Here is a 27,549-nt window from a genome sequence, read left to right on the forward strand (position 1 = left end):
AGAGCAACTTCTTTGTGGGGCGGACGGCCAGATCTGGGATTGGTCGCCACCGGAGGGGGGGGGGGAGAGAGAGGAGCTGTAAGAAGTCGCTAGTCTGCTCTCAGTCCCCTTTCCCTCTTGCAAGCCAATTGCGTCCAAGTTTCTCTTGCAAGTCCGCATCTGCTCGTGGGGATATCCTTGAGCTAAGTGTGTATGTTAAAGAAACAACCATCGAAAATAGGATGTGGCCAACTTTGCTAGAAAGACTATATATATGAGCATGGACAAAGATTATAAGAAGTTTATAAAAAATAAGCACGGTGAAGAATCGCATTTATACGCTTTGGTAAAGGATTTATTTGATGAGCTGCTATTCTTATATCTTTCTCATTTTTTTGAAAACGAGTCAGTAGACACACCATGATCCGCAAAGATAATGAGTGATCTCACTTTTAGTCCATAAAAGTAGGAAAATAGAAATTGTAAAGAGCTTCTGCAACCTCTGAGCTTTGATTGTCTGAAAGAGTGAGCACTATCTCTTTTCTGTTCACTTCAGCACATACGTATTTCACATTTCACACCAAGATAACATGGATGATGTGTGGAGTGTGAATTTTGTGCCCCCTACATTCAGTTACACAAGCACTTTGACAGTGCCCTCCACCTACTTAGCAATTTGAGAAGTGCCCTCCACCTACTTAGAAATTTGAGAAGTTTGCAGTTGATGGAGCTCATCCACATTAATTTTAAATAATTCTAGACTTAGGTAGAGGTTCTAAATTTGATAGTCTGGGGCTTGATTAGAGGGGTCCAAACACTAGCTGTACAAACTCACAGTTGTACAAACTCGAATTGTCATCCCTCACCCATATCATTTTACTAGTTTTTTTTTTCTATCCCGGGTATGATACTACAATTAAATGTAGTAGTTGCTATAGTGTTAAACTCTATTACCTGATTTCCAAAACTATGATTGTTGATAAATTTAATACACGTTCCACCAATTTTAACTGTGCGATTCAATAGCGGTTGTAACGGGAACATGTGAAAAAACGATGCTGCTACGACGGTTATGTCGGTTAGATAAAAAAATAATTTAATATATTAGAGAGAAGATAGTGGATGAGATATAGAATTTTTGCAGGAGGTAGATGAAATAAGGGTTGTTGTAATAGTATTTTAAAGATAGAATTTTATAGTAGGTGCTAGAGATGGTCTTACCCTGCAATAAAGGTCTTTGTTTGACGGCTGATATATTAACGCAGCGAGAATTTGTTTGGCCTCGGATTGCCCTTAGACCGGTTTGGTTTTGACTCACGCTTACCCCGTTAAATCTGAACAAGTCAATTTTTTGGTGGAGAAATCAGATGCTGGTGATTTCGCTAGCTGGGTGCGAAAAATGAACTAGCGCGGGGGCATGGGTGAGAACAAACCAATCGTTGGCTTCAATCCAAATAACTACGCTTCCGCGGGGTTAATGCCAAAAACTTGGCGAGGCGAGCAACGGCTCCAAACCAAACAACTCCTAAGTCCTTAGTGGTAATCAACGAATTTGAAGCTCGAGGGCGCCAGTTTGAAAAGTTATAAATATACGGCATGAAGATGGGAGGAGAATTTACATGCTCACAACTTAGCAAAGTATGCATCTTGTTTAGAAAGAGGCCGACGAGGATTTAACAATTAATTTTTTTTTACTATAAATATGATATATTATAGAGACGGATATTCATCATATACGTGTCCTTAATTTAATATGGTACGTTTTATAGCCATCGTAAAGTAATTAAGGCATTCACCGATATTTTAGATATTTTATTATCTTTTACACAGAAACCATAATGGAATCATGAAGTAATTCTCTAAATATTTGAAAGTAATAAAATCAAAAAAATATTATACTCAGAATATAGTACTTCTACCAGACTTGAGTATATAGGGAGAAGATGGATACATAGAGGGGATGGATTGGGCCAAAAAGATAAATAGTACAAAACAAACCTAGTTAAATAGAAGAAGTAACCTATTGAGATTCACAACAGATTCGAGTCATAATTAAATTCATCAGATAAGAGCTTTATGACTTACAGCATAAGACAACTTGTCGAGATCCTTATGATCATATCTAGATACATCCCTATGTAATTATCTTTTTCTGAGATTAATCAAGACAGAATAGGAAATATGGTTATTATCATAAAGAATGTCTAAATCTATATAAAATTTCATATTATCATCTTCAATACACATAGTTGATAATCAGATATTCTAACTTAAAAAAATGTGCATAATTGACTTTATCCATCGTCAATAAATGTCGTCATGTTTAGCTCCTAAATCCTCCGTTTTGTGTTTTGTAGACATGCATATAATTTCTCTCTACGGGCTTTGTCTTAAAAAAGCAGGTTGATATTTTTTACCTTCCATTTCCCCCTCTCTTTTTTCCAATTATCCTAACCATCGAGAAGCCTGAAGAGTAGCTTAAAACAGTTTATTACAGATAAATTTTAAATCCTATATACGATTATAGATTACTCTACAAAAGCGTATGTGATATGAGTCTTGTTAAAGACGGTTTATAGTTCTGTTTATAGTAGAGATATATATGGATGGATTTTTTGGAAACCTATCTATGAGTGGTAGATTTTTAAAAAATCTATCTGTGAGTAGTAAGAGTCACAGACAATTTTGATCAAAACTTGTATGTATAAAGTGTCATGGATGTATTTTTTTTAAAAACCATATGTATGTGTGACTTTTTTCTCCTATAAGCAATTTTGTTTACTAGCTGTCCTCATGATATGGCATACACACTTCATAAGTCACAAATTAAATAACATCACAAATATTATTTAGATATCACATATTGACATATTATTTAAAACATCGATCACACATTGTTTAAAACTTCAACACAGATATTTACATATCATAAAAGTTGAACATCACACAGATGCAATTGCTTATAACACATAAACCTATCTAGATATATACAATCTTAGCTATACATTATTAGCGACGTTGTCTTCCAAAAGGATAAGATAATCGATATCATTAGCGACGCCATCTTTTAAAAGGATGAGATGCTTTCATTGTTGACACCGTCTTCCAGAGGAATGAAATAATCGACATCATTGGTAAACGTCGTCTTCCAAAGAGATGAAATGATTGATATCATCTTAGCCTTCTGCATTTCAGCATAATATCAACCCAAGCATTATCTTCAATGAGCATCTCGTTGTCATCTGGATCAGGTTTTATCCTGACTAGCTCTGTCGTGTGCCAGAACCAGATTACATTGCTGTCAAACTACCAGTCATGGTTAAGCAAAAAATACATGTTCAAATTAGTCTTGCAATTCATAAAAATATCTTTATATGACAAACAACAATAGAGAAATTTCCATCTATAATAACAGAATGGAGAATACGATTTACCACAAATATAAGGTCCACGAAGGGACCCTTTACAACAGCGAAAAACATGAAGTCCACACGATCGAAATCGACATCAAGCATCCGCACCGTGAAAGTATGCATAGGGATAACCCCATCCTTCCACCATCTGATAGCAGTGAACTAAGCCATTGCATATTTGCGACGGAAAAAAGGCATCACCATCACTTATACAGATCAAAGCAAATCTTAAGAAATCCTAACAAAATCATGATAGGAACCCTACGATACTCACCATAGTACAGTGAAGGGGATTCGGTGCCTATATCTCGCTCCTCTGACACGAAAAAATTGTAGTTATATGTGTAGAAGATGAACACTTGGATGTCAATTAGTAGAGCGAGGAAGATGAACACTCTTCATTGCTTTATACTAAGGGGAGACAAGCAGGTTGTGTGTGGGAAGCTAAAGAGTCAGGGAAAATAAGCGGGTTGTGTGTAGGGTAATATAAAAGAGCAAGAGGGGACGAGCGGTCAAATTTAAAATAATTCTCGGGTTTTTAACTACAGATGAATTTTAAAAAAATCCATCTAGCCGGATCTTACATGAAACTATACAGATGAGTATTTCTAAACATCGTCTATGTCTATATGATAAAAATAGATAAATTTATAAAAACCATCTGTGAGTTTAGACAATAAGATGATGATCTTGTTATAGACACGCCTATTTTAACAATCGTGTAAGAGTATTTTGTCGATGATGAGTTCTAAGAAACTGCATATGACATAGTCTGTTTTTAATGATTCTATGGTGGTGTTCCAGGTGTACCATGACCATGAAAACTACGAGCAAGTTGGTCCTTGGATCATATGATTGCTTTGGTTTTGATTCCTGTGCGTGCTGTACTCCCTTCCCTGATTGATCGATCGCCACAACATTCTTAACCCGATTATTTTGGCCTTTGCGCATGTTACCAGGCATATAGATATCGAGTTATCGATCATCCAATACGCCAAGATCGTCCAATATAGTAGCATTAACCAGCAAACGGAAACAAACGGAAACATGCATCCACCGATGCAGCAAATCTTGTTCGCTAGTGTCATCCCAAGTTGTTCTCCGTGTATCCTGCATACCACCCCGAATTTTCAACGAATCAATCCAGATCAGCCTCCTCACCACCCTTACATGCATGCACGTTAATCAATCAGGATTTTGCACTTCTTTGTCATATAAATACCGCACTCGAGCACCACCCTGGACGATCACAAGCACCGAACAATCGAGTAATCAAGGGCACTTAGAGCTCACTCTCTGCTTTGTGCGTGTGGTCAAGTAACTATATTGCTGTGCAGCAATGGCAGGCAAGGCCTCGATCGCTCTGTTCCTGGCCGTCAACATGGTCATGTTCGCCATGGCCAGAGCCTGCGGGGCTCACTGCCCCACGCCGTCGACGCCGCCCACCCCGTCGACTCCGACCCCGACCCCGGCCTCGTTCGGCAAGTGCCCCCGCGACGCGCTGAAGCTGGGCGTGTGCGCCAACGTGCTGGGCTTGATCAAGGCCAAGGTCGGCGTGCCGCCCACGGAGCCCTGCTGCCCGCTGCTGGAGGGCCTCGTCGACCTCGAGGCCGCCGTCTGCCTCTGCACCGCCATCAAGGGCAACATCCTCGGCATCAAGCTCAACCTGCCCATCGACCTCAGCCTCATCCTCAACTACTGCGGCAAGACCGTGCCCACCGGATTCAAGTGCCTCTAAGCTAGCGGATCCATTGGTACATGGCATGATCCGCGCATGCCAACATTCTTTTGCTTATCATTCGTTTTAGTGCAGGCATATCGGTTGCTACGTGCCAGCTAGCTAGTTGCATGCATGCATGGGCAAAGCACGTACTACGTATGTAGCCGGTTTGACCAGCTTTTGCTTTTGGCTGCTTCCTGTGTAAGTCCTTGCATGGACGTGTCCCTGGACTATTTGGGTTATTAATTCTTTTGTATTCGGCAATCTGCTTGTATGAATAAACTTTATTTTCTTAGCTATATTTTTTCTGTGCTGCTTTTCAGCTGCAGTGACATCTCATTCGCACGCTTTTGTTTTCACCACTCAGTATTTTTTGGAACTGGCAACAATTTGTGATACCTAAACTAAAAAACTAAAATATAAGCAATATGGATCTTATTCTATACAATTAATTGTGATCATTCGGTTTGAAACATAAATGCATTTGGATAATAAGTATTACTAAAAAAACTTATATATCCTCTCTCACTCGAAAAAGGAATTTCATTTTTTTCGTTTTTTGTTTTTTAAGTTGTTTCTTTATCACAATGGTATGTGTGGTGGGAATTTCATTGCAACTAATTTCCCAAAAACTTCAGCAACGTGCAATAATCCATAAATAATCCTATGTTGCATTCTAACCAATTCTAAAAAGGTGCATTGCCTTTTAGTGCAAAACCTTCAAACCACCTACCCTGCCAAAATTGTTATTGATGATGATTTGATAATTAATAATTAAATGATTTACTATCAATAAGGTATATCCTAGAAATGATATCCACGTGCGCATGTCTTTCATCCAATATAGTATGTTTCGTAACTACTATGAGGTAAATGAGCAATGTGCTCATATTCTAAGTGCAAATATCGTGTTTTACATGAAAACTATCTCCGGATTAGGAAAGAGACATCAAGATATTTGGAAGTAATACAATCTGGTAAGGTTACACTTAGATATAGTGAGTACAGTATGCCTCTCCAACTCGATTATATAAGGAGAAAGAGAGTACGTTCAGAGGGGGTCAGAGGGTGGATAGAGCTAAGAGAAGGAGCCAGGAAGCCATAAGCTGGATCAACAATAATACGAAACGAGCATTGTTAGATAAGAGCAGAAATAATACATTAAGATTCACAACAAAGTCTTACCATAATTAGATTCATCCGACAAGGACTTTAGGATTTAGATACAAGAGAACTCGCCGAAATCCTTAGGATTAGATCTAGAAATATCCTCATTGCAATTATTTTTTTCTAAGATTAATCAAGGCAGAACTGCGAGAACATGACATATGGCGCGTCCTCCTCTTCGATACATACAATTGGTGACCAGGTATCCCTAATTTAAATAATTATTTATATAATTGACTTTATCAATCATTTACTGCTATCACCTCCAATTTAAATTGTTCAAGCACAAACAATGCCTGTATATTCATCGAACGGTACCTTTGTGCCAATACTTCAACTTTTGCCTTTAAGCCAGGCATATAAACAAAGACTATTTCGTCTAAGGGAAACATAAATTGTTTATGTCAGTTAGTTCTCCTATACAATGGCCGATCTAGATCAAAAATCTGTGGGGTCCAATTCCTTTGACCTTAAATTTTTGTAAACCATTATGTAAATACCAATAGAAATTGGATTGTTTTTGCAAAATGCTATGGGGTATTGCACCTTTTTTTTTCCTCTTCGAGCAATTCATTAAAACAAATCAAGTTGCAACTGATGGCGTACACGGGACTAAATTTTGGTCACTGCCTATATAGCCTATTTCTTCTTCTTCAACCTTGGAACACCCGATGTTCTATCTCCAAGTAGACTCTAACCCAACCCCGGGTCCAAAACAATCAATAGCACTCGTAATATTTCGAAACAAGAGGAACCACCTTGGCATATGGGAACCAAACAGCGAAACCCCAAGGATTTATGGAAGAACGCAACCACACATTCTTGTTATTGGTATGCTTCTCAAGGAAATTAAAGATTCTAACCTGAAATGCACAAACTAAACACAATAAACTATGGTCGACCGACTATTATTGTCAGTTTGGCTAGTTAAACTGACAGTGATAAGATATAACTGTAGGTTTATAACCTCCCATGACTAATTTATCATTGAGGTCGTATGAACTGGCAATGATATCAGCATTTATCATTGTCAGTTGATATTACCAACTTAAATAAATACATCATTATCGGTTGGTAAAAAAAAAAAAGCAGTGATAACCTTCAATGATATGAACCAACAGTGATAATATAGTATCACTACTAATTTTTATTTCAAATCGGTAATAATAATTGGATAGCATAAGAGACTGTGATTAAGGGTGGCAATTTCCCCCGTCAGGTTGGATCCCCGCGGGTTTCAGACCCGATGGGGGTGGGTTCGGGTGAAAAAAAACCCGCGAAGCTATCGGGTCAGGTCAGGTCGGGGCCTTAACTCGGGTCGGGTTCGGGTTCAGGTTCGGGTCTGTTTTTCAAACGTGGGTGTCACCCGAAACCCCGCCCACCCAGTGCCCGCGCCCGCCCGCCCCGCCCTGCTCCGCCCCACCCCGCTCGCCCCGCACCTGCTCCGCTCGCCCGTCCCGCCGCCGTCACACTGCCAGGTTTCGGGTCCCTGTTGGGGCCGGGGGCGGGGGTGATTTTACGCCCGATATTGATTTCAGGTTCGGGTCGAATTTGATGAGTCAGGTTTCGGGTTCGAGTCCGTTCCAGCAAAACCCGGTGGGAGCAAACCCGTTGCCATCCCTGACTATGATTCTCTTCCTGAAGCCGAAACAGAATGGATATAAAATTATCATTGTTAGTTTAAGGCTAAAACAGACAATAGTAATTTTATAATTATTATTGTCGATTTTTAGTACTGATTTAATAACCCACTGTAATTTCATAATTATTAGTATCGGTTTTTAGTACTGATTTAATAACCCGCGATGATAACTATTATGAACTGATACCGATGAGATATGCTGTGTAGTGTTAGTTAAGTACGGCAAGTACCACTTCGAGCAACTTGGGCGTCCTTCGTCGCATGAATCGTGATACCTCTGCGTGCTGTCCTCCGTGAACCGTGATCAATACAGCATTCTTAAACCATTTCTTTCGCATTTGCGCATGTTACAAGGTACAGAGTAGCCAACCCATATGCCAAGTTGCTAAAACTAAACTATGATCCACCATCAAGCGAGAACAAACGTCAACATGCATCGACCAATACAGCAATCTTGGTCACTAGTGTTGTTCTAACTATCACTTATTCCCGGCCAGACACCAAAATATTTGCGAAACAAATACAGATCACCCATCTAATCACTCTCACATGCATACATGCTCACGAGAATGTTAACACAGCAACGATGATTCGTCAGCTTTGCACTCATCATTCTCTATAAATGCCGCACTAGGGCAACACCATAAACCATCACAGGCACTTAGACATTGATCGAGTTATCAACGAGACTAGCTTAATCATTCTGCTTTGCGCGTGTGGTCCAGTAACTGCTGCATAGCAAAATGGTAGGCAAGGCCTCGATCGCGCTGTTCCTCGCCGTCAACCTGGTCGTGTTTGCCATGGCCAGCGCCTGCGGGGGAAACTGCCCCACGCCATCGACCCCGTCAACGCCTACCCCGACGCCGGCGGCGTTCGGCAAGTGCCCCCGCGACGCGCTGAAGCTGGGCGTGTGCGCAAACGTGCTGGGCTTGATCAAGGCCAAGGTCGGCGTGCCGCCCGCCGAGCCGTGCTGCCCGCTGCTGGAGGGGCTCGTCGACCTCGAGGCGGCCGTGTGCCTCTGCACTGCCATCAAGGGCAAAATCCTCGGCATCAACCTCAACCTGCCCATTGACCTCAGCCTCATCCTCAACTACTGCGGCAAGACCGTGCCAACTGGATTCAAGTGCCTCTAAGCTAATGGATGCATATGTCTCCTTCCTGCGTGCTAGGAGGGCATCCTTCTTTTCTTTTTACCGTTCGTTTTAATCCTGGTTTACCTTCTTGGTTGCTACTACGTGTGCTAGCCTGCTAGGTCTAGCACACGCGCAAGTATGCATGCATGGATAGATCAGTCGCAAAGCATGTGCGCACGTAGCCGGTTTCACTTGACTCCGTTTTTTCGTTGTTTCCTGGCGTGTCCCTGTGAACTATTTGGATTATTTATTTTTACTCGGCAATCGGATTGTACGAATAAAAATTAATTTTTTAATTTTTTTTTGCATTGGAGAACTTTTGCCTTTACTCATTATTGCTACCTTTGCAATATTTGTCCGAAACCGCCAAATGCACAGTCCAAGTAGGAATTGAGTCAAGAAAATGTTAACGAAAAATAATTAAGAACACCTTTATTAAATAAAAACTAGCAAAGTGGTCTACGCTAATAACGTGACTAGCCTCGTTGCAATATTTTGTCACGATAATCTTTGATTAAAAAAATAGTCTCTTTAGTTTTTTTTATAAGGTTAGTGTCATTTAGTTACAAAACATATAAAATATAAAATTAGAATAAGAAATAAAAAATATGTTAGTTAAAAAGAGAATCATTTATGCTCTAAACTTGTATCTGAATCGGTATACACGTATTGATTCGATTCGCATACGTTTTGATCAACCATCAAAATTATACGTCAGGAGTAGACAACTCAACTAAAATCAAAATAGATTTGCCTTGTCTGCGTGTTGTGCCTTGCCTGCACTACTCCAGAACGGATCATATGTAGCGTCTCATATGTGCCGATTCATATGTAACCGCTATAGAAGATGTATTAGTGCCGGTTGTTAACCTCCCACCCGCGAAGGAGGACCGAGGAGCTAAGAATCGATTCACTGTCAGTGTCGATTCGTGGCTAAAATCGGCACGGATACATTAGTGTCGGTTCCAACTACGAATCAGCACTAATAGTTCATTTTCAGTGCCAATTATAGACACAACCAACAAAAATACTGTCGAACCCAAAATTCCTATCCAATCAAATTTTGGCTCGCTCCGCTCGGCTTGATCACAGTTTGCCTTATCATCTCACCCCGCGTCCTCACTTAGTCAGACCTTATCCTCTCACAATCTCCTCGGCCTCCCCTCCGGCCACCGGCCTCCTCCCCACCATCTTGCTCCATTTCTTTTCCCCCGTTTGCTCGATCGAATGGACTCTGGCGAAAGGTCTCCCGCTGAGGAGCTCCCGCCGACCAGATCCATCGGCTGAGGAGCTCCTGCTGGCCAGATCCTCCTCCCCCGTTTGCTTGATCGAACTCTTTTTTTTGGTGTTCAATCTGATTTTTAGTATGTGGTTCATTTGTATTTTTCTTTTTTCTTTTTGTGTTGATCCGTTCATGTGCAAGCTGAGCTCTGCGGGGTTTTTTTTTTCCCTCTCAGTCATGTTCATATGCTAATTTTGCAAATCTGTTCAAGTCAAGATCGAAATGGAAGTAGTGAGGCAATGAGATTCACTCCTAACAAAGGTTTGGTTGATTGTATGAATATTAATTTGTGGGGTATACAAAACAATTTGTGATCGCTAGTTCTATGTTCATGTGATTTCCATCCCACTGTGGCAGAGCAACGGCGGCAGTGGTGGCGGGAGCTTGCATCCGAGCCGGCTCGGATGCACGCTCCTACCACCAATTTTCTCTCTTTTTTATTCTCTAAAAATGGTAACTGTGCCAGGTGGTGAACCGGCACCGATACAACCGAGTATTAGTGTCGAGTAAATAGTACCGATTGAAAAATCAGCAGTGAAACCGTTTTTCAACCGACACTGATGTGTTGTTTTATAGTAGTGCTGATGACTGCTTGATGTGATGATCTTGAGCTACATGGTGTTTCTTGATATATTATCTTACTCTCTTTTTTTAAAAAAGACATTATTTTTATTATGAATTTTAGCTATTGATTAATTATATCTTACATAGACTCTTTATTTAGGCATTTGATTTTTATAATAATTTAATTTTTTATAAGACTATATTTGATATGAATCCTTAGTTTTTCTATTATAACCCCAATATTAATTATTATTAATTTTATTTTATTTGGACTCTTTATTTAGATATTTTGCTTCCTAAACCGTAAGGAAATCAAACTGCTAATTTTTAATTCCGTATTTAGGTATTGTTTTCAGTTTGCTTCCTTTTGTTTCAAAGGATCTGCCAATATTTGGATCTGCTGCCGGAAGAGCTGGTTGTCATGCTGTTTCTTTGCACTCTCACAAGTCTCAGTCACAAAGGCTCTTAGCACTGAATCGTTTTAAATCTTGTCAGGTTCCGTATTGCTTGCTACTGATGTGGGCAGCCATGGGTTGGATATTCAAATAGTTAATTTTGTTATCAACTATGACATTCCAAGGTGTGTCTTATATTAAAGTAATAAAACACTGTCAAGTTGAGATGTGAGAAACGCCATGTACATTTTCAGCTGTCCTGAATGTCTTCAACTCTTTATCCTGAATTTTGGCCACTGAGTTTAACCTGCTTCATCTGATTCTGATTGTTGTACTGCAGAATTTTGGAAAGGAGAAAAGGAAATAAGGTGGCAAGGAGAGCAAGAGATCGCAGCAACCACTGAGCTCAAGAGGTGAGCCACATTGATCTACACTTTACCTTTGCTATGCACTGCTCTGAACTAAATGTCAAATAAAACTATCCCGTATTCCCATCTCCATATCACCCTTGGGCTGCTGCTCCCCTTCACCAGTTTCTTTCTCAAACAATGTCCATTGACACATCTTCTGGAAGTCATTAGATACAGTCTTGAAAACATGGCATTCCTCCTTCAATTTTCCTCGTCAATTTGTACATTGAAGTATATATTAAGAGTTATAGAAATCTATGCATATTTCATTTGAAACAAGTGTAGCAATCAAGATAGTAAGCTTGTACAGGGGAAAACTTCTAGCCAAAGGTATAACAAACAATAACTCTTTGACAAATTATAATATCCTTGTTCTCTGCTGAAATAGGAGTTGCCTCAAAATGGTGTGGAAAAATATATTGATTTCTTAATGAAGTTTCTGTTGTGACCTCATTGCAGTGCGAGTGCCTTCGTGATTTTTGTGATCTCAGCAAGAAATATCACTAGAACACTTTATCCAGTTTATGTTTTGTTTTGTCACACCAGGCAATCTTAATATACTGATTTATGCAGGTGTACTTACTTCATCATTTAAGAATCGTTAGGCTGTAGAAGGCATTCGAAATGGAACTTGTCTACAAATGCATCATCAATGTCCACAAGTATTCTATTTCTAGGTGATGATTTGATGGATTCGACAATAACAATATCTTCTCCAGTACAAACATAATCTGTAACAAAACATATGCAAGGGACTAATATAGCTAAAGAGAAAGGACAACAATCGCAATAGAAATATGTACCTTGCGGGGCAACTCTAGTTATATGCGCCTTATTTGGTTTGTTATGCCGTATTATAACTTTTGATAGTGTACAACTCAATGTGTTCTTGATCCCTTCCAATATCTGAACGTCAAGGCTTATACCAGTTAATTCTTTCTGACCCTTAAAAGAATACATCTGTGACACAAATACATGTAGCGTGCCATCGAGATCTAACAATGATACAAAATCGCTCAAAATCGTAATTACACAGACAAAGCATTTCAGCGAGGAAAGCATGTGACCCACCTCATAATTGTGTGTTTTTTCTGTACAGGTACCTGAGATGTTTGGGTTTGGATGTCATGACCAATTGATGCATAATTGCTAATAGGAAACTGAATGTTTGGGTTTGGATGTCATGACCAATCAATGCATAATTGCTAATAGGAAACTGACTTGAGATGGTATTGACAGGATGAGGTGTTGGCATTAAACTGCGACCAGAACATGAGATCTGATAGTACTCGCGTTTCCTTTTCAAGTAGGCTTCTTTCTTTTCACTGCTGATCCGCTAGTATCACTCCCAGTCACGTTCTCTTGAACTGTGATGATTCCGGGGGGTTGAATTATTGTGTATTTGTGAGGTAGGTGATACATTTAGTCCTTTATTTAAAAAAAAATTACTATTAACATATATGAAGCATGAGATTTTGCAAGATTTATAACGTAGGGGTGTACCTTGTTCATGAATATTTGGTGTTGACAAATTGACATTTTTCTGTGAGGATCCAATCGCAATATCAAATGGGACACGAAGCAAACTTCTTGACAAAGGACCTGTTTATAAATGACATTATTAGAGTAATGCAAATCTGCCACAAAACTAGAGCAACATTGATTAAATATGGCATTATCGAAGAAGAAAGATAAAACAAATATTGATAATTGGTGCTTTTACCTTTTTTACCAATGCTAGGTGGTATTGTGAAATTAGTCACGTCAGTGCATACATTGGTAATATCTCCGGGAGGTTTTTCATAGTCTATTCCTTTAAAACAATAATATTGAAATTTTAATTATTAAGTAGTAGCAATACTAATCATATTTGAAGTATGCGATGTTTGGAAGTATAATAACACATGGTTATACCAGTGTTGATAAATTGGCATTTTCTTGTGGAGGCCCATTCGCAATATCAAATGGGACAGACCTAATACTCTTACCCATCTTAATCACATCACGGTCCACCTTGTCTGCAGCATACATTAAGGAAATGTTAGAGACATATATACCTATAGCATTTATAAGACATCTCACAAATATGCAAATATTTGCATGCACCATGATTCATGCAGCAAAAGGCTGTCATGCATTTTCCCTTAGTCTTAATTAAATCAATCAAAAGTGCTCCAACTTGGACTAAAAATTGATACAAAATCACTCAAAATTGTAATTACACAGAAAAAAACATTTCAGCAAGGCATCTGACCCACCTCATAATTCAATACATGACTTCAACTAAAAAAATGCAGTATGATGTGAGTCACAACGCATTTCTCAGAATAACAGGCAAGAGCCCGTGTTTCATTTTATTGAGGAAAAAAGAGAGGAAAATGGAGCGTTCAATTTGCAACGATATATGTAGACACCTAGAAATTTAAGTGAAATCTATGATGCCTTACAGAAATAGCACTTCCAGCAAAACGGAAATATGACACTTCAATTGCTTGCCTTCAACATGGCTGAAGTATACACGGCAAACATGCTAGCAAAGATAGATTATTGTTAAAACCAGCTATAATAATCATAATTAGTACCTTTAAAGATTGAAACCTTGTTACGATTGCTGCAATTATTAATTCAAATCAGAGACAGCTCCGTCAAGTGATAGTGTCACAGACTATCCTTTTTAAAGCCTGTCGTAAAATGGGTACTTTCTACATGATCATCTTGTGTCTAATTGGCCAAAGAATAAGTCAGAATCAAACCCAAATATAAAATTACATCTACGAAGTTTGAAAGTTAAAGGGCCCAGTACCTCTATGAGCATTTTTCTTACTCATATAGGATCATATCAGGACATTATCTAACAATATCTGGTGTTACAAAGTGTTGCCCAACATGCTGCTCAAAACATATTGGCATTGGCCTGAGGGTAGTTCCAGCAGCGCCCGCAAAACGGTCTTGTACCGCTTGTTTTGCCGGCCGCCGCTCGCAGCATCACTCTCCAGCGGATGCTATTTCCAATGCTACAGTGTAGCGGCCGTGACACTGTAGCAGTTGGAGAACGGCAAATTTGCCGATTGTTTTAAGGATCCGTAACACTGTTTATAATATATGACTGTGAGTTTGAAGGAAGAAGGTGAGTAATAGAAAGTAGGAAATATGATAGCTGCTGGAGATAAAAAAAATAGACGATGTTGTAATAGTGTTAATGAATACTGTAATAGTGTTATAGAAGATGGATTTTTAAGTATTTGCTAGAGATGGCCTAATGTTCTTAGCACCTGAGCAAATGTTGCTTTATCAATGCATGTACAATTTACAGAATTGTTTAACTTAAATTAATTTGGAATTGGAGAATGGGTTGGAGTAGCTAATTTCATTATACTACTATACAGAAAATCAAATTCAGTGGGATACCAGTGTACCTGACTTCAACTACATTCATGCAAGAAGTTATGACATTAAGCTAGCATCAGAAAGGAATGATTAGCAGCCTGCTTGTTCCAAAGGCTTGGTCAAGTTATGAATATGTGGTTTTGTAAAAGTAAAGTAGAATATCAATGCATTATGGGCTAACTTATTTAAAACTGCATGATAGTTAACAGGAGGCAGACAAGCAATAAGCATATCCCTTTCTGGGCCATATTGTTTCATTGCATTTTTGCAGATATCTTGAAATCAAATTCTTGACACCAGATTAACTTTGGCCTACTTAATGCATAAATATTGTAAATCATTACAGAATTCAAAGAGATACATGCTGAATGAAAAATGATAAGTCGGTACATGGCAAATAGAAATGATAATAAGAGAACAATTTTTGGCAACATCTACAATGTCCTTCCAGTTATATAATGGTTCTAATTCTTTCTTTTAATTCTCGATATACAGGGCTACTACTAAATGATGATTAATCACCATTCTTATTAAATAAAATTAGTGGGAGTATCATGGCATTGAGTAGACGATGGCTACCTGGCTCTCATTGTTTGGGTACCAAATGTGGAAGGTTAAATCAGCATGCCGTCACACAGATATGGTGTTCTATATGGCAAGTGCAAAAAAGAAAAGAAAAATGCAATATTACTTAATGCCCTTGGGCTAGCGTCACATGGTTAGGACAGAATAATAGTAGTTGTGGAAAAAATATCTTATTGTTTACAAAGATGTAACAGGTTTTGTAAAAACAACCAGTCTGGTGACTAAATATGGAAAGAGCTAAATTAAAAAAAGATACAATCCATGCATTCATCATTAAAAAAGAACTGAAATGAACATTGTCAGTACATAGACACAGGATTAAACAAATCAGCAAGCATTTGCATTGCATCGGGGGGTGGGGAGCCAATCAAACAGCAGGAGGAGATGTTTCATCAAGCATCAAGCTTGCATGACCAAAAGGGCATTTCGTTTTTAACACCATGGCACCTAGCATAAAAAAATGACCATGCAGGCATTTCATAAAACACCTGACATCCTATGCAAATGATCACAATGGCTCCCAATAAAACACCAAACGCGTTTCATCGAACTGCAAGGGTGTTTCATTTTTAACACCATGGCACCTGGCATAAAAAAATGACCATGCAGGCATTTCATCAAACACCTGACATCCTATGCAAATGATCATAATGGTTCCCAATAAAACACCAAACGCGTTTCATCGAACTGCAATGGCGCGTGACCGCAGGGACATTGCATCAAACATCACGCCTACAGTGCACCAAGCCCCTCAACCGCACAACCAGGCAAGCATTTTGACGAACACACATGCACGATATCACCACCGAACACGCGCGCACGTACAATTGCACATCCGCTATTTACAAGATGAGGAGCGGGAGCGAGGGGAGGAGAAGGCGCGGGCGCACGAACCATGGTGGAGGTGAGGGCGTTGAGGTGGCCAGGGCGGTTGAGCACGGCGGCGCGCGCGCTGGCCTTGCCTTCCACGAGCACCTGCCGACAAACACCCACCGGAGTGTAACACCGTTTCAGCAACATAATCTCTCGTCTCGCCTTCCTCCGGTCTCGGAGGACCAAGCAAGGAAAGGGGCAAGACTTGGTCAGGCGTTCGGTTACCTCGTCGCTAGCGGAGGCGAGGGATAGGGCCAGCGTCAGCGCGACGGTAGACGCCGCCGAGGCGATGAGAGCGCCGGGCGACCCGCGGCGCGCGCTAGCGCGAGGGTTCGGGTGCGCGATGACGGGGGTCGAACGCGATGATGGGCGAGCGTGAGGTTTCCAAATTAGCCTAAAATACGAGGAAGGAAAGTGGGAATGAGGGATGGGAGAAAAATTTAATTATAAATTATTTGACTATGTACAATATACAATAGGAATTATCTTGTTTTATTATAATTTACCAGTTATCTGCCCGTGCGTTGCAACGGGCGTCAAAAAATTTGTTAAACAAAGGTGACGTAGCACATGTATAGTCATGCAAAGATTATTATTCTATAAAATGACTACAACTTTGTCAGGAAATTGTAGAGGAAAGACAATGAGTTAAGTGAGACAGTATGTAGGTAAAGGCTTCTTATATAAATTTACCACTTCTAGAACAAATTACTTGCTATGTTGATCCAAAGTGAAATAGCATGAAAAAGTTTATCGAAACATAAGTTAAACTCTCTATAACAGAAGATATCAATTAATCGTGTTCAGAAACTCTAAAATAATCCTGTGAACTTGCATATTTGTTTTTACAAACTATAGTAGAGGATACTACAGTAGGGGAGGCACCTACTGTTCTATATATTAGCAATAGAAAAGGAGGTTTACGTACAAGCATTTTAGAGAGAATTTACAAGCTGACCACAAGCATAGTTCTAGCCATCTTAAAAGAGAATTATAAGAGAGTGAACCTGCAGATTTAAATCACCTTTTCATGAAGGCCAGCTCTCAAACTCTTCAAGCGAAAGAAAGCATCCTCAGACATTAGCTTGCTTATATCAGCCTCCTTATTTGTTTCATCAACTGCTATTTTATCCGATTCTTGCATACCATTCATCGGCAAACAGTTAGGTTCTTCCTTCTCAGAGCTGGAACCTTCAATATTGTATTCTTTCTTTTTAATCTTCCTTAACTGTTCAAAATGCTTTCCAAGACCTTTGACAGCTAACTTTTTGTCACCATTTGTTGTATTCCCCTTACCATTCTCAGATACTGGAGAATCCTTTTTCAGAAAGTATTGCAGCCAGGACCCAAGTTCCCATCTGATAATTCTAGGATTTTTGCAAGGCATGCTATCCAGCTTTATCAAGCTGTCTTCAAGTACTGTACGTGCTAGTTTCCTTGCAGGAATATCACCATGAGACTTTGGGGTAGGGTACTATTACCAACAGCGGTTTCTGGATTGATAATTTTTGGGAGCCGTATTCTTAGACTGAAAAGAAAAACAGTTAAAGAGAGATTATAGAAATTGCCTCAGGTATCATGGCAATGAGATAAAAGCAAGCCAGAGGGGGAAAAGAAGGCAAAAGGCCAAAAGAAATTCGGGATAAGGGAAACAGACTTGCCTCGGCATTAACCGTGACTGCCTTCCCTTAAGTAGCAGTCTCACCGTCGAGATCGGCAAACCACGTCTGCTTGGGCAACGAGCTGCAACCCTCGCCACAATTTGACAAGCCTCAAGATTCACAATCTTTTGTGACGTTAGCCGAACTCAAGGAGGCCTCGGATATGATGACGGCGGTTCATTGTTACTCTTTAAACGTCATATAACTCTAAGCAATATATATAGAAAAAAATCAGAAAATCCGAGCAACTACGAAACTGCAGCACATACAATTTCTGTGAAACCCAAGTTCAAACTGATATGATTTTTGCCAGGCATCGATATTAGTCAGTTACATTCGGGTAACATTCACCACAACATGCCATGGTCCGGGGGTGGGATCCAAATTTTGATACAGTGGATAATGCAAACATTCAGTGCACCAACATAGATTAGTCATGACAAAGTAGCCTTTTTCTAGAAAAAGATGAACTGGATAAGTATACCAGGTTAGTTTTGCCATTTGTCAATTTTTCTTTCATCTGTGGTCGAAATTGTTGATGATTTATTTCAGGTGCGCAACACACAAAATAAGTTGAATTTTGAAATAATGATGAGACAGCATTGCTTCAAAGTGTGTATCCAGCATACACGTCGGCATAAAAAAAGGAATAACACGTAAAGAGAAATTCACTTATCCTACTGCCAAACAAAGTTTAGCACTAACCAGTAAAGATTCTACTCCTAGTGCTTTAAAATTTAACAAAATTAACTACTAAAATCTGACAGGAAACTATGGATTGATTGATTGATCCTGAACAAATCTCAGACTGCTATCTGAAACTATGTAAGTTGAGGATCAGAAGTTAAAAAAATTAAGAATTACTTGCAAAGAACAAAAGCTCCAATCAAGTTCAAAATGGATTAGAACATGGCCATAATGAATTCCGATTGTCCCTAATAGAATCGATGATATTGAACTGAAAAACAAAAACATTGTCAGATACTTAACTCATTACCAACAAGCATCTAAAATAAATCCAACTTCAGTCAGTTCATCTTTACGGGTTCCAACCTTAATAAGCCTTCTGGTTTGAAAGGTGCAAGACACTATGTTGGTGCATCTGCTCGCAGAGGACCTGTATTCGGCGAGCTAAAAGTGCAATCCTGATAGTGTAATTGCAGTGCACAAACTGTCAAACTGAATATTCTAGCCATATGACATTCCTATAGATTAGTTAATAGAATGTTGCATTGAGATTAAACAACTAAGATTACCTGCAGGAACAAGCAAGTATGGTATCAAATACAAAAAGATACAAAAAACTAAAATGATGATGGTATGCCTGAGCAAGTTCCAGATACCATAAATTGCTTCCCGTCATTAACAACACCATCATTGTGGTAAAGAAAGCTCCAATCCGGGACATATACATGTTGTGATCATGTATATGACAAACACGATGAGACCACCTAACCTGTTGGTATTCAGAAATGGAGTAACAATGTTACTCATGTATCAGGAAGGATTATGTTTTGTGTACCATTGCCTCTGGTACACGTCGAAAATGGCATAAGGACCAGACTGCACCGTGGTAGGCCGTACCTTTGTGGTGAATGCCTCTATCAGACAAACCACAAAGTACACCAACGCTATTCTCTAAGGAGCCAATGTGAAGCAAAAGAAAAGATTCCAAGTTATTACCTAGATAGATGAAAAGGAGGTGGCAATTTTTCTTCTTTTTGTCGGATGTACTGAACCTGTAGGATGCCACACCATCTAATCTTCTTCATGTCCACTCCGAAAGAGAGGTCATCCGGACTTCTGGAGCGTGAGAATATCCACCTTTATACATGTCATCAAAACAGACAGTAACAAATTGTTTCAATCAAGAAACGGATTATTGGAATAAAAACTATAACAGAATCATGTTGGTGAGGGAATTACATTGGAGAAGCAGACCCCAGAAGAGCATTTTCAGTGTTCTGAGGACAATCTTCTTCACGACGGGGCCAATTTTTGGAACTCTCTGCAATCATGTTTACCTGATGATCAGTTGCTCTCTGCTAGCATGAAACATTCAGTTGCAACTTGCAAGACAGAAAGAGGTACAGAGTATAGACTCATATTATTTCACTGGCAACTTAATCGATTTGTAACAAAATAATCAACCGGTGCAAGAACCTCTACATTATGGAAGTGTGGATGCAAGTGTGTGTGTGCGCGCGCTTACTCACCTTCAACGCTCGTGCTCGATGTAGGCCATGGTGAGTGAGCACCTTCAACGGCGGCCGAGGCAGGCTCCCACTCGAGGTGCTCGATGGCGGCCACGAGGAGCCCGTCGAGCATGGCGGTGGGGAGGGCACAAGATGACGGAGTCCGCGAATGCTTTGGTCCCACCTACGATGCGCGCGATGGTTGGGATGCCCACCTGGGCGCCCGCAGCGGTGCAGGCCGACTCGGAGGTCGCCTCGCGGGTGTGGCTTGCGACGGCGGAGGCCGCGGCGTCATGGTCGGCGGCGAGGCTCAAGACGGCGAGCGCGTGACCGTTCTCACGGGAGTAGGAAGCGTGCATCATCACACGGCGTAGTAGATCCGGGTCGTGGAAGCCGTAGCCGATCTGCGCCTGGAGCCTGGCGAGCACGGCGTCAAATAGGGAGTCCTCGCCTTTGGCGCAGTCCTCCACCGCGCCGCCAAGTCCCGCCCCAGCTCCGCGTGCGCCGCCGCCGCCGATTTATAGCCCATCTTGCCCAACCCCATCCAGCAGCCCACCACCGCCGCACAGCCGCCGCCCACGCAGGCGCAAAATCCCACCTTTCCTGCCCCGGACATCTCTGATGGTGCTCCCTCTGCAGCTGCCGCAGTCGTTGCTGCTGGTGCCCCCTCTGATGGACCACAATTAGATTGGAAGACAAAATGTTAGTTGTGGTGACTCCTCGCCCTTGTTGCCTGCGAGAGCGCGACTGGTGGTGCTGGGAATTGGGATTTGGACGGCAACCAAGGTTTGGTCAGGAGGGCGGGCGGCACCGCTGGGTTGAGAACACGGATCGCACGGGAATCAATGGAGATATCGGCTGGTAGCCTGGTACCTCCCGTCGCTGGAGCTCCCACCCCTAACGTCGTCAGGAGGGCGCCCTCGTCGGTGAGGCCGCCAGTGGTGCGTTCCATTTCGCGTGGAGCTGGTCGATAAGGGTGAGTGGGAGCAGGACCGCGTGGTGAAGTGGAGCTGAAAGGACGGATCTCGTCACGGCGGATGGCAGCGCGGTTGTGGGGGCCAGGAGCGTGATAGCCGCAGGAGGCTGGCGTGAGGCCGCCGGTGATGTGTGAGTTCGTCGATCATGGGGATCGGGAGCGTGATTGCGCGGTGGCGATTGTGAGGGGGGAGGAGGGGTACGCGGCGGCGCGGCTGTGACGGGACAGCTGCGCATGGGCGAGGGCAGGAGGGAACGGTAGCGGCGGTGGTGGCACTGGGCGAGGGTAGGAGGGCGCGGGCGTGCGGACGAAGGGTATGGGCATCCGATCGGGAACGACCATCGGGCGGAGGTGGAGGAAGACGCGGGACGCGAAAGCCATCAGGCGGATGAAAGAGCAGGCGATCGGTGGAGGAATCATAGAGGAATATTCTAGCGGACGGAACACGTTTTACATCTTTTTTAAGTAGGAGAGATATATTAATGGAGTATAGAAGTATAGATATACTTCATGCGCACGTAATCTCTATCTCGGTCATCTACTTTTCTTAGATATTTGTTGATTCTTTTATGTAATATATTTTTTATCTAATCTTTATGTACGAATCTCATTATAAAATTATAATTAAGATATATGATACGTGCATACTGTATTATAGAATTTTCTCTTTAGTAGCCTTAGGGAATATGTACGTGCATGGAAGCTAAAAGTGCTACAACCTACCCGTGGAATGCATGAAAAAAAACATAGCTTTTTACGAAAGGCAGCGGTGTGCCTTTACGTGTTACTTAGATAAGAATTTATAGGGTGTCCTCGTTACATTAAAACAAGAAGAAAAAAATGGGTTATTACTGGAAGATAACAACCCGTAAAAGAAAAAATAAAAGAAAAGAAAGCTTATTATGTCATTCGGTCAAAATACATTACGTTTTGAATAAAATCCCTTTAAATTTTTAAATTTTTTACTATCAGTAACTTTGAAAATATGAAAAATATACGTGAATTTGTCTTAAAAATACTTTTATAATCTTATAGTTTATTAGACTTTATAGATATATTCTAATCGAAAATAATGATAAAGAATACAAATAGAAGATCATGTCATATTAAAACGTTATTTTTAACTGGAAAAGTACAAACTAAGGGAAAAGAAAGCCTATTACAAACTAAGGGACGGATGCAGCGATCGGTGGTCCTGATGTCCTACCTCGCACCAGGATCTCAACTCTTCTATGATCCTTTTTAAAATGATGCGGCCGTCGGTTGCAACGTGCCTAAAAATTCTAGCATTTCTCTCATTCCAAATCGTCCACCAGCAGAATTGGCAAAGCGGCAACCAAGGTTTCCGAAGCTTTGACGGCGGCTGGTTGCCTGGTTTAGGATGCTGTGCAACGTTGGGCTGCTTGGTGGAATGATGTGTTGCAGGGTTGACCCAGCCCAGTTTATCAGTCTTGAGTAAATTGAGGTGGTATAAGAGCAGCTTGTAAACACAAAAATATCCAGGGATAAGATGGAAAGATATGCCATCTTTTCACCCTTTAGAGAACCCCTTTGGGCACAGAGACTCATCTCTCCGTTTATTACGATCCTTCGAGTTCTCCACATCTTTTAAAGAGGTGTTGATATCGCTAAGAGCCACCACGAACGTTTTTGAAGTTACTTTGGTCGTCTTCTTGACCATCTTGTTGCGTTTCTTCTTGAAAAGCGCTTGTTGGTCTTCTTGTGCTTATCGGTGTCATGGTTGCGGTCCTCCCTCTTCTTAAGCTTGAGGCAGTCCAACTTGAAGTGTGTGGTATCATCACACTCAAAGAAGGCACAGGAACCGCACCTCCTCCGATCTTGGTGGTTGTTGTAGAAGCGGGTGAACTTCTTCACAATCAGCACAAGTTCCTCATCATCAAGCGCGTCCACCTGCTCCTCTATGATAGAAACTAAAGAAGACAAAGCAAACCCACTTGATGAAGTGTTAGCACAAGAAAATTAGCTCCAACCTGATTGCCACCACTAGATTTGGAAACAAATGTCATGTTTTAAGATAGGAGGTTTTCGAGGTTTATCCGAGCTGTCTTGGCTATCTTGATGGACTTGAACTTACTGAATAGTTTATCACAAGTCAACGTGTCGTAACTTGGTGACTCTTCAATGCTCGAGACTTAGGCCTTGTTTGTTTTCTACTTCTAGTTCTGCTTCTGCTGCTACCAGAAACCAGAAGCTAGAACAAACAGGGTTCTGAAGAAATGGCTTCTGGAGAAGCCAGAAGGCTGCTTCTAAGGAAAATAAACTAAAGTTGAGAAGCTTGCTGAAAGATGCTTTTATGAGAAGCTATGTGCTGAGAAACCAAAATTTTGTTATAGAAGCAACAACTTATTTCCAAAAGCAGCTTTTCAGACAAGCCAAAAGATACAATTTTCAAAAAAACCTAAAAGCAGAAGATCAAACAAACAGGCCCTTAGCTTCTCCACGACCTCCAGTGTACTCCCACCTACCACCGAGGGTATTTTCGTCTATTTTTAGTTCCAACCATCGAATGGTTATAGCTTCTCCACGACTTAGCTTTGCCTCAAGCTTTACGATGGTGCCACATGATCCTCTAGCTCTTCTACGATTTTGAGGCCAAACCGTAAAACCCTAGCATACTTTTCAAAGTGACTAGTCGCTACTTGCTTCTCCGCAAACAAGTGCTCCAATTGAATGTGTGTCCTCTGTCTTGCGATCTTGATCACCGGTAAGTCTCTTCCACTCCCGATCCCTTGGGTCGTCTTGTCACTTGCACTAGCATCTCATTCGCTTTACTTTGTCAATACGTCACCTTCATCATATGCCTTGCTCAACCTCCATGTATACTGCTAGAATCATCCTTGACTTCATCTGTCCTTCTCGATCATCTGGCACCAAGCTCCCCATTTAACTTTGATCATCCCGCCATTGATCGCGAAGTTGCATCCATCACCTGTACACTATGAGATAAGCAAACACATATCTCCAACTCTAACTCTAGTTAATCTATAATCAAAATACCCATTTGAAACCTCAAATCAATTTAAAGCACTTCCAAAAAGTTCCAATACACAGAAGAATTTCATAGCTGAAAATACTATTCATCATTGTTGAAAACACTATTCAAGTATGGATTCTCCGTAAAAATATTCGGACACTCCGCAAAAGTGCAGACTCTCTGCAAAAATATACAGACACTCCGCAAATCCCAATTAACTCCGGTTCTACGGATTATCCGAAAAAATGTGCAAACCCTCCACACATCTTCGATAAGCAGAAACTTGACAAATCAAATCGACAACATTGTCAATCACTCATCACATATAAATCAAGATATATTTTAATTTGGTTTTTCAGATACATAATAAAATCTAAGACCGTATAAACTTAACAAGATGGCAAAATTAAATAAAAATCGTAATACTTATTAACTCGAGACTTATCGAGCTCGAGTTTGGCTTATGTTGAGATCAAGCTGAGCTCGAATCGAGTAGAAAGTCGCACTCGAATAACTGCGAGTTTGAAGCTTTTTTTTACTGTGCTAGTTAGAGCCAAGGTTCCATTTACCGACCGGAGCTCGGTTACTGAGCTCCGGCGGTAACCGAAAATGCGCGATAACCGCGGTTACCGGTCAAAAATTCAAAAAAAATTCGGAGAAAATTCATTTGGCAAAATTTGAATTTTGGAAAAAAATTGCGATTTTAGCTGTTCGGTAACCGCTCGGTTTTGGTCGGTTACCGAGCGGTTTGGGTCGGTTACCGAGCGATTTTCTCGCATTTTTGAATTGGTCGGTTACCGAGCGGTTTGGGTCGGTAACCGCTCGGTTTTCTCGATTTATCGAGCGGTTTTATCGAATTTCAGCGCAGTTCAACAAAAAACCCAAAAAAGGGCTCAACCTTGTAAAATCAATAACTAATTCATCTGAGCTTCAAATCAAGTGAAACAAATTTTGTTGGCTTCCTTGTAACATGATCTACATGATAAAAGTATTTATACTCATAAAAAAGTTCAAAATTTTCTATGAGAAATTGTATTTGTTAAACCAAGTTAAATGCATAGTTTACTCTTTGCTAATCCAAAAATCATGAAACTAATTTTGTTAGTCTTCTTACATGATCCTATGTCTTTTAAAAATACATGAACTCATGAATTAGTTATTGTAACATGCATAATTATGTAAATGTGTTGCGACTAGATTAATTCATAACTGACCCATCACACCTCAAAAATTAGTGAAACCACTTTCATTAGCTTATTTATACTATGATTTACATAGAAAAAATAATAGTAGACATGAAAAAGTTAATTACAGTGATGTTTCTTAACATATTCACTTTATGCTTGTGAACTTTGTAAAAATCATAGAGAATTTAATAAAACTCTAAATAAAGTGAAATCAATTTTAAAGATTCTCTTAAAATACGTTTTATACAAGAAAAATATGTGTTTGCATGTTACACTTTTCCTTAACGTGAGTTAATAACTGAGCCGCACGTTTCAATTTTTTTCATTTTTTTCAAACTTTCTCCCTATAGAATATGATGCAAACGACATTATTTTTGAAAACTTTTTTCACAGAAGGTCTTAGAATTGTGTCTAGTTTTTTTAAAAGATTTTTTTTGAATTTTTTTTTGAATTTTTTTTATTTTTTCGAATTTTTTAAATTCAAATTTCGGTTACCGTTCGGTTTCTGAAACCGGACCGGACCGAGAAGGTCGGTAACCGCGATTTTTAGACGGTTACCGACGGTTTTTTAACCCTGGGTTAGAGCATGGCATCTCAGGGCTAAGGTATTGTAGCATCTACTGTACCACACTTATGTACACGTGTGTGTCTATATATATATATATATATATATATATATATATATATATATATATATATATCCGTACATCTATGCTTATACGTATGTTTACACATATACATATAATTTTCATTTTCGATAAATTCCAGCAAAAATGTTGAATGGAATATTAGTTATATTGATAAATTAGCTAAAATAATCTAAAATGCAAAGAAAAATATCTAAAATTTCAAAAAATATGAAATAAAATTTGTTAGGTTTTTATTACTTTCGTCTACATGTCGAATGGAATATTTGTTATATTAATAAATCAACTGAAATAATCTAAAATATACTTATATATATTAACCGGCCAAGATTTAGAGACCTCTCAGCGGGCTAAGTACTACAACATCTACTGTAGTATTTAATCCTCTAATGTATATGCATATATATACACACACATTTGTATATGTATATATATGTATATGTATATGTATCCATACATCTATGCTTATACGAATGTTTACATATATACATATAATTTTCATTTTTGATAAATTCCAGCATAAATGTCGAATGGAATATTAGTTATATTGATAAATCAGTTGAAATAATCTAAAATGTAGAGAAAAATATCTAAAACTTAAAAAATATGAAATAAATTTTATTAGGTTCATATTACTTTCGTCTACAAGTCGAATGGAATATTAGTTATATTGATAAATCGACTGAAATAATCTAAAATGCAGAGAAAAATATCTAAAATTAAAAAATATGAAGCAAATTTTTTTAGTTTCGTATTATTTTCGTCTACATATTAAAAGTATGTGCATGCATGAAAGTACTACTATTTTTTCTATAATTAAGTGAATATGTTAAATATTGATAAATTCCTAAATAAATATTGATATGTCCAAAGCTGATGAATCTAATTTTTTTTAGTCTTCTTTCATCATACTCTGTGAAAAAAAACAGTCACGGTACAACCTAGTATTCCCTGTTGCAAGGAGAATTAATTTTAGCTGGATCACCAGCAAAGATCAAGCCTATCCATCGTCATCGTCCCATAATTCCATCCATCTATGAAATCACATACGCACACAGTTTCGATAAGACGCGCGCGGTAAGAGGAATTAGTCCTGAATAATGGAGTTGATCGATCCAGATCTAATCTCGTCAATATTCCTAAATAAATATTGATATGTCCAAAGCTGATGAATCTAATTTTTTTAGTCTTTTTTTATCATACTCTATAAAAAAAAACAGTCACGGTACAACCTAGTATTCCCTGTTGCAAGGAGAATTAATTTTAGCTGGATCACCAGCAAAGATCAAGCCTATCCATCGTCATCGTCCCATAATTCCATCCATCTATGAAATCACA

At 39.8% G+C, this 27,549-nt stretch overlaps 3 protein-coding genes and 1 long non-coding RNA gene across 9 annotated transcripts; 2 read left to right on the forward strand and 2 right to left on the reverse strand.

The window, feature by feature from the left end:
• The first annotated feature begins 4,656 nt into the window (after window positions 1-4,656).
• On the forward strand, window positions 4,657-5,414 carry LOC133924722 (14 kDa proline-rich protein DC2.15-like). The gene has a single exon (XM_062370385.1). It carries the CDS (start codon window positions 4,732-4,734, stop codon window positions 5,128-5,130), a length of 399 nt encoding a protein of 132 aa, XP_062226369.1. The 5' UTR covers window positions 4,657-4,731; the 3' UTR covers window positions 5,131-5,414.
• Window positions 5,415-8,561: 3,147 nt separating this feature from the next.
• LOC133924723 (14 kDa proline-rich protein DC2.15-like) lies at window positions 8,562-9,340 on the forward strand. Its single transcript, XM_062370386.1, has one exon. The coding sequence runs from the start codon at window positions 8,665-8,667 to the stop codon at window positions 9,052-9,054; it is 390 nt and encodes a 129-aa protein (XP_062226370.1). The 5' UTR covers window positions 8,562-8,664; the 3' UTR covers window positions 9,055-9,340.
• A 2,049-nt stretch (window positions 9,341-11,389) lies between these two features.
• LOC133924724 (uncharacterized) lies at window positions 11,390-16,945 on the reverse strand. 6 transcript variants are annotated; one of them, XR_009910844.1, is made up of 8 exons: window positions 16,776-16,945; window positions 16,572-16,652; window positions 13,620-13,723; window positions 13,429-13,518; window positions 13,209-13,307; window positions 12,509-13,133; window positions 11,735-12,436; window positions 11,390-11,629 (listed from the first exon to the last, which is right to left on the reverse strand). It is a non-coding gene; the product is annotated as an uncharacterized LOC133924724 (long non-coding RNA). The 6 variants fall into 6 exon arrangements; XR_009910841.1 differs by having other exon boundaries at window positions 11,735-13,072; XR_009910843.1 differs by lacking the exons at window positions 16,572-16,652; window positions 16,776-16,945 and adding exons at window positions 14,288-14,426; window positions 14,509-14,743 and having other exon boundaries at window positions 11,735-13,133.
• Window positions 16,946-19,490: 2,545 nt separating this feature from the next.
• LOC133924720 (uncharacterized) lies at window positions 19,491-20,553 on the reverse strand. Its single transcript, XM_062370382.1, has 4 exons — window positions 20,428-20,553; window positions 20,138-20,219; window positions 19,895-20,035; window positions 19,491-19,667 (listed from the first exon to the last, which is right to left on the reverse strand). The coding sequence occupies exons 1-4, from the start codon at window positions 20,537-20,539 to the stop codon at window positions 19,586-19,588; spliced, it is 417 nt and encodes a 138-aa protein (XP_062226366.1). The 5' UTR covers window positions 20,540-20,553; the 3' UTR covers window positions 19,491-19,585.
• Window positions 20,554-27,549: the final 6,996 nt, after the last annotated feature.

The sequence above is a fragment of the Phragmites australis genome, chromosome 7 (genome assembly GCF_958298935.1).
Source record: "Phragmites australis chromosome 7, lpPhrAust1.1, whole genome shotgun sequence".
NCBI classification, from domain to species: Eukaryota; Viridiplantae; Streptophyta; class Magnoliopsida; order Poales; family Poaceae; genus Phragmites; species Phragmites australis.

Bases quoted from the DNA above. Each gene is read 5' to 3' on its own strand.
- LOC133924722 (XM_062370385.1), top strand. From the start codon at position 4,732: ATGGCAGGCAAGGCCTCGATCGCTCTGTTCCTGGCCGTCAACATGGTC.
- LOC133924723 (XM_062370386.1), top strand. From the start codon at position 8,665: ATGGTAGGCAAGGCCTCGATCGCGCTGTTCCTCGCCGTCAACCTGGTC.
- LOC133924720 (XM_062370382.1), bottom strand. From the start codon at position 20,539: ATGCTCGACGGGCTCCTCGTGGCCGCCATCGAGCACCTCGAGTGGGAG. The intron at 20,220-20,427 runs GTGAGTAAGCGC...ACATGATTGCAG, and splicing joins ATCGAGCACGAGCGTTGAAG to AGAGTTCCAAAAATTGGCCC. The intron at 20,036-20,137 runs GTAATTCCCTCA...ACATGTATAAAG, and splicing joins CTGGGGTCTGCTTCTCCAAT to GTGGATATTCTCACGCTCCA.